The following is a 14,209-nucleotide window of genomic DNA, read 5'->3' as shown; positions in this document are numbered from 1 at the left end:
ATTTCATGATGGAAATGAGTCCCCAGAGTGGTTAGATTCTGTTGTGGGGTTGAACAGGTCCCAAAATATATGTTGTAAAGCCTGACCTCTAGCTATTCCTATGGCTCTTTGTCATATTAGTGAGGCAAGAGTCATTGAAGTCCATCCCTTCTGAGATGTAATGAGATCCAACAAGCAAGCCAAAAGAGCCAGCGACAGCGTAAGACACATGCCGAGTCAATGGAGAGCTCCGAGGAGCCGGGACGCAGAAGCTGGAGACACCTGGCTTTCACTCAGAGCCAAGAGCAAGAAGGCCTCCCCTCGAGCTCAAGGCCTGGACTGGGACGTCTGGCCTCCCACCCTGAGAAAACAAAGTTCTTCATGGGGAAACGGTCCATCTGCGGTATTTCTGTTATAGCAGCACCAGAAAACAAAGCCACATCCCAATGCCACTCTTTCCCTCCCTACTCGCTGGACAAGCCAACCTATGAATATAGTGAAAAAATGAAATAAAGCAGCATAGTCCCCCTGAGCCCTGTTAGTGGAAACCAGTCACAAGTCTACTAATGCCCAGGTACAAGATGCAGAGAAAATGCTGACTTGCAATGCTGCTGAGTCTTGAGAGAACAGCCTGTCACAGGCCATTTCTCACCCTGGTCACCTAACCAGGAGCTTTGGTTTGGGTCCAGTCATTCCCTGAAAATGGAAGATGTGCACTAAGCCTCTCTGTCCTGATTTCGTCTTCAGGGAAGCGCCTCCACTGTTAAGGGCCCAATAGATATCTGGTCTCTAGCACTTGGCCATCCCAGCTGCTTTATGCTCCTGGAGGGAGGGACTAAGGTCCTTCAACTCCAACATTCTGTGTGAACAAAGGATTGTTCTACCCACTACCTGAGTGCGAAGTCATTTCTTTCCTAGCAATCTTGGACCTTGACTCAATGATGATACTAGGATTTTAGCTATCTAGTGGAACAGCAGGAAGACAGGAATACTGTTATTTATACACAGTGAAAGAAGCTCCCTGGATCAGCCATCATTGCCCTACAAAATACAAAAACCTACTGCTATCTAGCTAAGTCAAACTCCTAATGACCCTATATAAGATTGCTGAGGCTAGAAATCTTTATGGCAACAGAACACCTCTTTATTCTCTGCAAAACAGCTGGTGGATTTGAACCACTGACCTTGTGGTTAGCACTCCAGCTTTTACCTCAGTGCCGCTATGGTTCCACAGTTATCATTTTTAATACTCCTTCGCTAATGTGTAGGAGTTAACACAGCAGGTATGATATTCTTTATTATTACACAGTTCTACTGGGAAGGCTGGTATATAAGCACTTGGGATTTCAGGAAGGTTCCCACCACTGTCCTTGTGAAAGGTTGTGCCTAAATGGGTTAGGCAAGCAACGTGCATTCCTGTGTTCCTTCTGGGAGTCTGGAGTTTAGGTTCATGCTCAGCAGAGGGGGCTTCTGGAATCATCTGCCAAGAATGACAATTGGGAACTGAATCTATAATAAGTCTGATATGTACCATTTCATGTGCTGGCCCAACCCACTGCTGGAGGAATTTAGTGCAACCCATGTAGCTCCAGTGGGAGGGGCTTACAAAATTGTACTCACTGAATTATATATTTTAAAACTGCTAAAATCATAAATGTTACGGTAACTGTCCACGACTCATCGTTCAGTGTATCGCACGGTGGCAGCATGCATGTTGCTGTGATGCAGGAAGCTATGCCACTGGGACTTTAGATACCAGCAGGGTCGCCCACGGTGAACAGTCACCAGTGGAGCTTCCAATTTAAGATGAACTAGGATGGAGGCCCTGGTGATCTATTTCTGGGAAGAAAAAAAAAAGTGGCCAGTGGAAACCTTATGAATTCCAGTGGAACATTAACTGATAGAGTCCTGGAAGGCAAGCTCATCCGTTTGGAAGGCACTTAAAATATGACTGGGGAAGAGGTGTCTCCTCAAAGTCGAGTCCGTTTTAACGGCCTGGATGGAGGAAAGTTTTGAAGACCTTCATCTGTTGGTGTGGCATAACTGAAAATGAGAGTGGCTGCACATATCCGTGAGTGGGGCCACTTCCCACTCCCAGTGTCCCTCTGCACAACAGAGAGGACACCGCTCGGCCCTGCACCACCCTCCCAATCACTGTTGTGCTTGAGCCCACTGCTGCAGCTACTGTGTAGTCCTCCGCCTTGACGGCCTTCCTCCTCCTCGCGATCCTCCACTTGACCAAGCATGAGGTCCTTTTTCCAAGGACAGGTCTCTTCTAATAACGGTGGGTAGAGTGGAAGAAATAGGAATCTAGGAAAATCGGAAGTTGAAATGGAATGCTTGAAGATTGATAGCCTAGGTATTAGTGAGCTGAAATGGACTGGTAGTAGCATTTTGAATCAGAAAATCATACAGTCTAATTAGAATGTATATGAATCGTTGGATACAAAACTATGATCTACCCTGTAAACCTTCACCTAACTCAAAATAAGGAGTTTTTTGTTTGTTTTAATCAAAAGGTCTATTACATGAGGAATCACAAATTGAAAAGGAACAGAACTACGTTACTGTCAGAAAGAACATTTCAAGATCTAACCCGAAGGACAATGCTGTCAGTGATAGCATTAATACCCACGCACCTACATGGAGGCCCAGCTAACAGGAGTATTACACTATTCACTAATACCCAAGATGTAAACATGGAAGATTTTTTTACCAACGTCTGCAATCTGAAATTTATCAAACACGCACTCAAAGCGCATTCATAAGTGTTGGTGATTGGAATGCAAACATTGTAAAAGAAGATGGAACGATAAGTTAGTTAAAGTTTATTGTGCCAACCTGGCAGATAAACACATGTGGGGTTAATTGAAGGGCAGAGAGATAAATGGCTCAGTGAGCCTCGCTTTTAAAGTTCTGGGGTCTCTTGTTTTGTGATGGTCAGACCAGGGTGCAGCTGCCTTAGCCAGTTCCCTGCTTCAGCTGGCAAGACTCACTTCCTGCAAGACACCCCCAAGGAGAAGCTGCATGGACCTACCCCGATGCAGCCCTGGGTGCTGGAGCAGCCATGTGGAGACCCCTGCCAGCTTTGAGATGCTAACACGTTCACTGATTCGGCTTTCCTCATGCAGTCAGTGTTGTAGTATGTGGTTTGTGAGCTGGAGGAGGACTTTGTGGATTGGTGACGGACATATGGGTTAATGTTGGACTTGTGGGCTTGGGCAGCACTGGGTTGGGATGTTTTCTTGATGTCCACTTAACCTTTATATAAAACACTCTCTTATACATGAGTTTCGGTGGATTTGTTTCTCTAAAGAATCCAGACTAATACAACTGATAGTACTGGTGACAGAAACAAAGATGGAAATCGCATGATAGAATTCAGCAAGACCAATGATTTATTTATTAAAAGTATGTTTTTCAACAACACAAGCAGCAACTATAGATATACATGTGGATCTCCAGGGTGGAATACATAGGAATCAAATCAACTATATCTGTGGAAAGAGATGATGGAAAAGCTCAGTAACAGACGGAACAAAGCCAGGGGCTGACTTTGCAACAGACCCTTCACTGCTCATGTGCAAGTGCAGACTGAAGTTGATGAAAATTAAGACAAGAGTCTGAGTATGACCTTGAGCATATTATACTTGATTTCAAGAACAGATTTGATGTGTGCAACGCTGTTGACCAAACAGCAAAGGCGTTGTGAGATGAACATGGAGCACACTATCCATGAAGAAAGAGAAAGGTCGCTTTACAAAGAGAGGAAGCAGGAGAAGACCGATGAGGGTGTAGAAGAGACTCGGAAACGTGCCTGGAACCGAGAAAAGCTGAAGAGAATGGAAGGAACGATGGAGGAAAAGCTGAGCAGAGATTTAAAGGGGCACCCGGGCAGACACAATACAGCATTATAATGAAGCGTGCAACGACCTGGGGCTGCAAAAACCTAATGGAAAGAGCACGGAACTTCTCATGTTGACAGAACTGATGAAAAAAGCCAAGCATCAAGTTACGCTATTGAAAGATTCTATGGGTAAAATACTGAATGGTGTGGGAAGCATTTTAAAAAAAATTATTTTATATATATATACACACACACACACACATATGAAAGAATACACAGAATCACTATAGCAAAAAGAGCAGTCAACCATTGCAGAGGCTACTAGATGGTCATGAACCGATGGTGCTGAAGGAAGAAGTTCAAACTTTACTTTTAATACTTTTACCAGGGCCACAGATACTGTGTGGGTGCAGAAAGGTTTTTCCCCAGGTTGTCTGCTGCTTGTTAGCACATGGTGGGCAGTCAGCTGCTTAGAAGTATTCTCCCCGAGGGCAGTCAGAGCAGCGGTCTCAACCTGTGGGTCCCGACCCCTTTGGGGGTTGAATGAACCCTTTCACAGGGGTCGTCTAAGACCATCAGAAAACACATTTCAGATGGTCTTAGGAACTGAGACATGGCTCCTCTATCCGTCTCCAGGTGGGTCTGCCCACATACAGATACGCCCACCTACAAGTACCCGGAGTGAAGACTGTTACCTATGTCACATCATGCTTCCAGACCACATTTCATTTATTTGTCATTAGAAATAAATACTTCACAGTATATAATTACATATTGTTTTTGTGATGAATCACTATGCTTTAATGATGTTCAATTTGTAACCATGAAAATACATCCTGCATATCAGATATTTACATTACGATTGATAACAATAGCAAAATGAGTTATGAAATAGCAATGAAAATAATTTTATGGTAGGGGGTTCACCACCACATGAGGAACTGTATTAAAGGGAAGGTTGAGAACCACTGATATATAGCAATCAGACTCCATTGTCTGTCCCACCATAGGTGAGGCTTACTCCCTGCTGATAAGGATAGTGGAATGCTTTCCTGAAGGAAAACTTAGAATAGGTCAAGCCATCTCAAGGAAGACCAAGGTTAGGCTGCCATCTTGAATATAGGATCAGCCATCTTGTCACATGTGTACCCCTAGTCTCTCCCCTTCCTATTGCATGTACACCCCTAGTTCACCCACTTCCTGTGACATATGTGGTTACCTGTAAACAGGGGGGCTTGTAGGCTCCCTCAGGATAGATAAGCCTTGGTCAGAAATATATTCGTCTCTTCCTGCCTCTCTCTGCTCGGACCTGGGTGCTAAGATCATGACCATCCTGGAGGTGAGCATGCTACCATAAAATGTGTCTGACTCCTTTGTTTTATCTCATGTCTCTCCTATCCGCTATGACTTTACTATGATCTTCATATATGATCACCGTACAAGTGCACCTGTGGACCCCCGTGATTGTTAGAGGCCAGTTTCCTCTGGCAATCCTGGTGAGAAACAAGACTCCAGAAGCGAATGTAGTGTTCACGGAAATGTTTCAGCCAAGGGGTGCAGTTCTGCAGGTGTTCAAGAAATCTGGAAGACCGCCACCTGGCCAGCCAGCTGAAAGAAATCCCTATATGTGAGCACTCCCCCCAAAATGTGACCCAACAAAATGTGAAAATTATAAAGCAATTATCACAGGCAAGGAGATTTTTGCTGAAGATAATTTTTAAAAGGGTTACACATAAAAAAATTAAAGAGTTACACAGTACACCAGAAATTCAAGTGGCTTCTGAAGAAGACGTGAAACAAATATTATTGTTGCTTATGTCAGATGGCTGCTGGCTGCAAGCAGAGAATACCAGAATGACAGTTACCTGTTGTTTATTGTTAACTATGCAAAGGCATTTGATAGTGTATGTCACAACAAATTATATATCACATTACCAAGAGTGGAAACTCCAGAACACTTCATTGTGCTCATATGGAACCTTTGCATAGGCCAAGAGGCAGTCCTTCTTAAAAAGAACAGAGGGATTCGGTGTGGTTGAAGATCAGAATAGGTGACCCACAGGACTGTCCACCCACCGGCCTGTGATCTTCCTGCATTCAGCATCATTGCATGTGCTGTGTGAGCTGGTATCAGACGTATGAACCTATATCGGACTGATGGACGTGATCTGGACTGGGCTAGGATGTTTTCTCAATATGCAATTGCTCTATAAAACTCTCTTACACATTAACAAAAAGTACGCATCGGGGCTGTATCCCTTTGCTGTACTTATTCAATCTGTTGAGAAGCACATAATATCAGCTGCTAGGCCACAGGAAGAAGAAGGCAGCGTCGAGACTGGAGGAAGGCTCGTTCGCGATCTGCAATGTGCGGATGACACAACCGTGCTTAGTGAAAGTAGCGAGCACTGGAGGTGTTCCTGGTGAAGAACAAAGGCTACGGTCTTCACTGTGGATGACATTGCCACCGAAAGAAATAAAGAATCCTCACAAGTGGACCATTCGACAGCATCGCGATCCATGGCGGAAAAGAAGTGAAACTCCCGAGGATTCCATTTGACTGGGACCCAGAATTAATACCCATGAAAACAGCAGTCAGTAACTCAAATGACGTACTGCATTGGGTAAATCTGCTACCCCAGCCCTCTTGAAAGTGTTGAAGAGCATCAATGTCGCGTCAAGGACTAAGCTGCGCCGGATCTACGCATGCCACAGTATTTCCAATCATCTCTCTCATATGCACGTGACAGCTGGGCAATGAATTAAAAAGGCCAGAGAATTGTAACCTTGGAATTAGCGTTGGCAAAGAATGAATGTACTATGAAATCCCAGAAGAAAACGAACAATGAGAATGCTCTTTAGAAGTAAGGATGGCAAGACTGCCCCTCATGCGGCCGAGACAGGTTATCAGGGGGAACCTTGGGACGGAGCGAGTCAGCGAGAAGAGGAACCAGAATGACACAGGGCATGCAGTCATGGGCTCAGATATCGCAACCATGGTGAGGATGGTGCAGGACCAGACAATGTTTCATTCTGCTGTGCACGGGCACCGAATGATGAGAACATGTTGCCCTAACTTATCACCTTAGCTTTTTAATGTCAACAAAGAGAATTCCTGCCCAGACAAATGTTTGTAAGCACTATTGTCTCTTCAAATTGTCCCAAACAAAGGAAGCAACCTAGATGTCCGATAGGTTAATGGAGAAAAATAATTAACCCAAGCCTGTTAACAGCCATTAAGACTCAGCCTTGAAACGGCTGAGATGTCCTGACCCAGGTGTCAGTATCTGCTGTTTGCTTCTGCGGTTTGACATTGAGACTAAGAAAAAGAACAAGGACGTATGCAAGTTCTGGGAAATCAGAATGTTTAATTTTTATCACAGACTCCTTGACTTGGCAGAATATAGTTTCTGATATATTGTCACAATATACTAATTGTAACCCCGGGTTGTTTCTGCATGTATAAAAGGAAGATGTAGAATTAACTCGGGGCTTCAGTATTCACTGTTGCCCTCCCAATACTTTCTGTCTCTCTTTTTTTCCTTAATCCTCACTCCCCCTTTCAGGACCGTTCGACTTGTCAGCAGGCTCTGACATAAGCCCTTCGTAGATGCCCTCCTAAAGTTAGGTAGCAAGATAGGGTGATTCCTCTCCATGCGTACAGGCCCCCTACAGGAGGTGCAAGCTGATAAAGGCTAAAGGGTATGTGCCAATTCAGACCCCAAGTCCGCATCGACGCCAAGGCAGTGAGTCCAGTTTGGGGTTTTGGTCTGGAAACAGTCCTAAGACAGTGAGTGACAGACAGCTTGGGAAAGGACATTGTCCCCAAGGGCATCCGCCTGAGACCACCCAGCCTCCCTTGGTTCTCCTGGAACCTCACTCTGCACAAAAGGCTCCTACTGTGGTTGTGCTGCATGGCCACCCACAGGTGGCAGCAAGCTCCCTTGGAAACACCAACCTCATGCCGCTTCCTCAGCAGCTTCTGAACTGGCACTGGACTGTCCCTGGCGGCATTAAAAGTGTTAACTGTAAGGTCAGCAGTTCAAGGCCATCCGGGCCCAGGAGAAAGATGAGGCTGGCTGCTCCGGAAAGATCTCCAGCCCCAGGAACTCCAGGGGGGCTGTTCTACGGTGTCCTGTGGACGTGTCGTCAAGGTTATTCATTTGATGTGGACCACCACTAACATTTCAAATGAGATATTGTAAAACATGCTGTGTGCCGAGTCCAGCAAAATCACCCAGGGTTTCTGTATATAAATGCTGCTGCTGTCAGGTGCCATCGAGCCGGCGCCGACCCACGGCGACCCTAAGCACAACAGAGCGAAACGCTGCGCAGTCCTGACAATAAATATTAACAATAAAACCATGGCACCTCTTAGCATTCATGAAGGAAAAGTGCAAATTTTCTTCCAGAAAAGACAGGCGTGATTGCCATGATAGGAAATATTTTGTAACAATCCCACTTCAACCCTTCCAGGTTGACACAAATCTCCTCTCAGTGGCTTTCACGTGAATCTGAAGGCCAGATCAAAGGCAATGCAACAAATTAGCCACGCCTGCCACACCCACACCCGACTTCCGTGAATCTCTGTAAGTCAGCAGTCTCTCCACCGAACCTTCTTTGCAGAACCCAAAAAGCCAACCTCCCTGCCATCAAGTCGACTCTGACTCACAGCAACTGTAGGTCAGGGCAGAACTGCCTAATGAATGGGTCCCCGAGACGGTAACTTTTGTACAGGAGGATAAAGCCTTGTCTGTTTCCCATGGAATGACTGGTGGTTTTGAACTGCTGACCTTATAGTTCGCAGCCCAATGTGTAACTACGCCACCAGGGTTCCTTATTCTTTGTAGGAAGGGATTCCTGTTTCTGCAGACCCGTTGGAAGAGAGATTTCCCTCCATTTCTCATATTCTTTTTCCAGTTGCATTCTCTCAAAGTGAAGTCCTGGGAAGCCCGTTTGATAGCACAGAAAAGACAAACTTGAGAAACTGACTGGACATACTTTGGGGAAGAATAAAGGTAAACAAGGATTTTAAACAAGTAGAAAGATCAGAACATTGCAACTTCTTTTTCTTGAAATTCGTCTTGTGGGATTCTTTAGCAATAGTTTCTCCTTCAGGTTCTTTTAATGTACATTATTATTTTTTTAAATTAGGAATGTTTAGTGAAAAACCGAAGTTCTAATGGACAAATAAAGGAGCCCGGTGGCATAGTGGATCACACATTGGGCTGCGACCCACAAGACCAGCAGTTTGAACCCACCAGCTGCTGTGTGGGAGAAAGACGAGGCTCGGGAACCAGTAAAGATGTAGAGCCTCCAAAACCACGGGGACAGGGGAGTTGTAGTTTATCCTAGAGGGTGGTTATGCATCAGGGTCGACTGGATGGCAGTGAGTTTTTGAGAATGGATGAACCAATGGTTTTAGACGGCACCCCCACAGACTGACAGAACTGAACTGGGACACAGGCAGGTCCCCACACCAGACACTCTCCCTCTCAGCCTGCACTCTGGGCTGCTCTGGTCAGAACTACCCTGGACACCAATGTTCCACTGTGTCCACCCTGTGGCTTACTATGCACGCTGCTTTTCAGAGTGCTGTACCATCATCACCTCCGTGGGGTGATTTGGGAGGGGTCTTTGGTCCGTTTGGGGGGGCTCTGGTGGCATAGTAGGTTATTCATTAGGCTGCTCACCCCACTCGGCGTTTGGAACTCACCAGCTACTCTAAGGGAGAAACATAAGGCTCCCCGGCAGAAAGACATGGCTGTCTCCTCCCTGAAAGATCGAGAGGAAGGGTGGCTGCGGTCCAGCATCCTGTCAGCCGGGTAGAAACTGTGTCTCCAGACAGAATGTAAGCTGGGCATGAAGGAGTCAAATTGCCAGAGAGGCAAGGGGTGCCTTTCCCCTGAAGGTTTTATCTGGAGCCGATGGCATTGGCTGGACTCTTCCACTAGGAAAAGCAATGGGTCAGACTGTCGCACAAGGACGGAAAATCAATCATGTAAAAGTAACTACCCATTGCTTTGTGTGGAGACTGAGATAAATAAAGCCCTACGGCTTCTTCACAAATCGTTGTTGAGGACAGGGCACTGTGACATGGAGGAGGGGAGGCAGGCTTGGGGAACGTGAGGAGGGGGCTGAAATTGGGGAGATTTCATGCCAGCCCTAAAAACAGACAGAATGGGGTACTGCGTCGTGCGTTTGGGGGGCTGATCCCAGACATCTCGAAGTCTTTGGGGAAACCGGATCGCCTGAGGACCCCCACAGCCATCCGGATGGGGCCACCACACCTGTAAACGCGGATCCTGCGAGCACCTCCCACCCTGGACCCTCATCCCGCGTGGGGTCCCTGAGCTGGGATGGATCCGGCCCTGCGAGCAGGAGCCGAGGGTCCGGTCGCCACCGAGCGCAGACGCGCAGACTCGGGTCCGGGGACCGGGAGCGGGGCTGCACACAGGGCCGGTTCCCAGCAGTTCCCGCCCGTCGCCCCTGCCCAGCGCTCACCATCTCTGGCACCGCTTCTGGGGGCGCGGAGCGTCCTGCCAGCTCCGCAGAGAACGAGCAGAGGGAACACGGACGGGGGGGGGCGGGGGGGGCACCGCAGACGCGTGTGCGCAGCGACCCGCCCGAGGACGTCATCCGCGTGCGATCGATTGCAGTGCGTCGCCCCGCCCCGGCGCCTGCGATTGGACGGTTAGGACCGCACCGCCTTCGGAGCCCCTGATTGGACCGCCTCTGCGGTCCCCTGATTGGACCGCTCCTGCGGCCCCCTGATTGGACCGCCTCTGCGGCCCCCTGATTGGACCTCTCCTACGGCCCCCTGATTGGACCGCCTCTGCGGCCCCCTGATTGGACCGCTCCTACGGCCCCCTGATTGGACCACCTCTGCGGCCCCCTGATTGGATCACCTCTGCGGGCCCCTTTCTCCGCCCCTGCCGCGACCGTTCTCCACCTCGTCGCCTGGGAAACGGGGGTTGAGACCTAAAGGCTTCATCTAGAGTCTCCGCCCCTAAACTCCTCGTTGTTACCCAGCGCTGCCAGTCAGTTCCAACTCCCACCACCCGGCCCGGCCCCGCCCTCGCAATGATTCCTATACCTGAGCCTATTGTTGCAGCCGCCCGCCCCACCTGTCCGTCCATCTCCTTGAGGGCCGACCTCTTTCTCAGCCCCTCGACTTGACCGAGCAGGGCGTCCTTCTCCAGGGACTGCTCTCTCCAGACAACACGTCCAAAGTCCGTGACCTGAGTCTCGCCATCCTTGCCTCGTTCTAGCAATACTTCTCCCAAGACAGACTTGTTTGTCCTTTTGCCTGTCCATGGTCCTTTAAATTTGCTTCGCCAGCGCCACCGTTCAAATGCATCGATTCCTCACCTACACTGACACCCTTGCTCTCCAACACCGTACCAAGCTTTGTGTGTGTCAGGTTTGCCCAACGCAGTCCATCCTCTGACTTGCTGGCTGCTGCGAGTGTTGGTCGTGGGTTTCAGAAAAATGAAATCCTTGATAACTTAGATCTTTTCTGTGTCTATCTATTGGTCTACTTATGTGGACGTTGGTTTTCTTTACACTGAGTTGCAATCCATACGGATGGCTACAGTCTTGGACCTTCATCAGCACGGGCTCAAGGTTTTCTGCCTTTCGGCAAGCAAGGTGGTGCCATCTGGATATCCCAGGTTGTTCGTGAGCCTTTCTCCACGCCTGTGCCGGGTACATTCTTCTTCAGACAGGCTAACGTCTCAGATTATTTGCTCATCACACAGACTAAGTGTACCGAGAAGACACAGCCCTATTCACCATGGGTGGTCCTGTTAGTATTTGAAATAATGGTGGCATAGCTTCCCGCATCACAGTAGCACATAAATCACTCCACTACTGTGCCTCAAATTAACAGAACAGTTGAATGACCCTAATTGGTTTGTTTAATACCACGCCCCTTGACCCTAGGGGCAGGCAAAGTGGATTTTGCTGAGTGGGTATTGCTTTACAGTCCCCGCCCCTGGGACTTGCGATTTTGATGGCAGGCTCCCTTGTCTTCTTTCTTTGTTTCTATCCGAACATTTGAACTTGGCATTATGATCCTGGGCCCAGGAAGTCTTGTCCACCCACAAGAATCTAGATGTGTTCATTTCCATTCTAAGCTGTATATTTTAAACAGGAAGGAAATGTATCTTAGATCCGTGTTTCAGTGTGTGCCCTAGCGACTGAAAGATAAGAGACTGTGTATGATCAAGAGATCAAAAGACGGGTTGCATTGGGTAAATCTGCAGCACAAGAACTCTTTAGAGTGTTGAAAAGCAAGGATTTTACTTTGAGAACTAACCAGACCCAAGCCAGAGTATTTTCTTTCTTTCTTTTTTTTCTTTTTTTCCCCCTCCCCAGCCCTCCCTAGCCAGAGTATTTTCAATCGCCTCAAATGCAGGTGAAAGTTGGACGCTGAATCAGGAAGACTGAAGAAGAATCGATGCCTTTGAATGGTGGTGCTGGGGAAGAATGTTGAAAGTACCACCAACTGCCAAAAGGACCAACAAATCTGTCTTGGAATGGCCAGGGAACAACAAGTAATCTAACATTGATGGTGAGGAGGGCATAGAATGTGTGGTGGGGCTTGATCAAAATGTAAATATATTTATATATAACGATAGGGAAATAGATCTATGGGCATATATTTATATGTTAAGGATTAAGGCAGCAGACAGATATGAGGCCTCTACTCAAGTATTCCCTCAACACAAGAACAATTTGTCCTAGTAATCTGACATTCTGTGATGCTCACCTTCCCGACATGATTGCTGAAGACAAAATGGGTGCATAAGCAAACGTGGTGAAGAAAGATGAGGGTGCCCAGCTATCAAAAGATATAGTGTCTGGAGTCTTTAAAGACTTGAAGTTAAACAAGCGGTCATCTAGCTAGGAAGCAACAAAGGCCACATGGAAGAAGCATACCAGGCTGTGTGATCATGAGGTGTCTATAGGATCAGGTATTAGAAGACCCAAAACAAGCCATCATATTGATGCGAATGAGGGGCGGGGGTGGAGACCCAAAGCCCATCTGTAGACAATTGGACATCCCCTCACAGAGGGTTACAAGGAAGGGACAAGCCAGCCAAGGTTCAGTATAGCATCAACAAAACATACAACATTCCTCTAGTTCTTTAATGCTTCCTCCCTGCCCTCCATTATCATGACCCCAGTTCTACCTTACAAATCCTGATAGTCCAGAGCATGTACACTGGTACAGATAAGAGCTCTTGAAACACGGAATCCAAGACAGATAAACCCTTCAGAAACAATAATGTGCATAGTGAAGCCATGAGGGTAGGGGGAAGGTGGAGGGAGAAAAGGGGAACCAATCACAATGATCAACATATAACCCACCCACTCCCCCACCAGGGTGATGAACAACAAAATCATGGGTGAATGGAGACAGCAGACTGTGTAAAATATGAAAATAATAATGTATAATTTATCAAGGGTTCAAGAGGTTGGGAGGGGAAAAATGAGGAGCTAACACCAAAGGCTCAAGTAGAAAGAAATGTTTTGAAAAGGATGATGGCAACATATGTACCAGTGTGCTTGACACAATGGATGGATGGATGAAAAAAGAATTGCTAGAGTGTTCCTTATGTTGTAAATGAGAGATCAACCACACCACTAGACTAATAATTAAAACCTTTATTAAACAGCTGGGCCGAGAATAGGCTAGGGCCTGGAAACCTCTCCATCCCAGAACAAAAAAAGTCCAAACTTTTTATAGTTTAAAATAGGCTGGTTCCAGGGGAGGGATATTCAGCCGTTACATTCTTATCAGTCTGGCAGAGTAACGCCGTTGGGGGAACAGCACAGCTGCAGGTGCTAATTCAAGGTCTTACAAGAGAGTGTCCATTTCTTGCTAATTGGACAGAGTTTGGAGACATCGCGAAGAGTCGAAGAGTCCGTCTTGTTGGAAGAGCCGAGAGAGGGAAGAGGAGAAGCGGGGTAACTGCTAGCAGGGGTTGAAGGCAGTTTGAAACAAGATGGAGTTCTTCATGGTAAACCAGCTCACTATACTTAGAGGCAAGGATGACATACTTTGGACATGTTGTCAGGAGAGACCAGTCCCTGGAGAAGGACATCATGCTTGGTAAAGTAAAGGGGCAACAAAAAAGAGGAAGACCCTCTAGGAGATGGACTGACACCGTGGCTGCAACAATGGGCTCAAACAGAGGAACAAATTGCAAAAATGGTGCATGGGTTATTCCCATGCCACACATATGGGTGGACCTCGGATGGATATAGTTATGGGTATAGTTGGCTGGATCATGATTCTTCAGTGGTTCAAAGGTCATGTAACGATATAATTTGGCAGTTGTGGAAGAATGTCGTTATCCTCCATGTTGTGGTATG

General features: G+C 47.1%; 1 protein-coding gene across 1 annotated transcript in view; it reads right to left on the bottom strand.

Annotated features, from left to right (window-relative positions):
* The window catches only part of LOC101664076 (zinc finger protein 555-like), a 21,790-nt gene extending 11,400 nt beyond the window's left edge, over positions 1 to 10,390 (bottom strand). The window contains exon 1 of the mRNA XM_045300075.1: positions 10,331 to 10,390. Within this exon, the coding sequence (XP_045156010.1) occupies positions 10,331 to 10,333 (3 nt within the window). The 5' untranslated portion in view covers positions 10,334 to 10,390. The remainder of the gene's footprint in view (positions 1 to 10,330) is intronic.
* Between the last annotated feature and the right edge of the window lie 3,819 nt (positions 10,391 to 14,209).

The sequence above is a fragment of the Echinops telfairi genome, unplaced genomic scaffold (genome assembly GCF_000313985.2).
Source record: "Echinops telfairi isolate 266 unplaced genomic scaffold, ASM31398v2 ScPeMD7_7459;HRSCAF=8497, whole genome shotgun sequence".
Classification (NCBI taxonomy): domain Eukaryota; kingdom Metazoa; phylum Chordata; class Mammalia; order Afrosoricida; family Tenrecidae; genus Echinops; species Echinops telfairi.
Note: the sequence above shows the minus strand (reverse complement) of the source record. Positions and strands in the feature narration are given on the sequence as shown.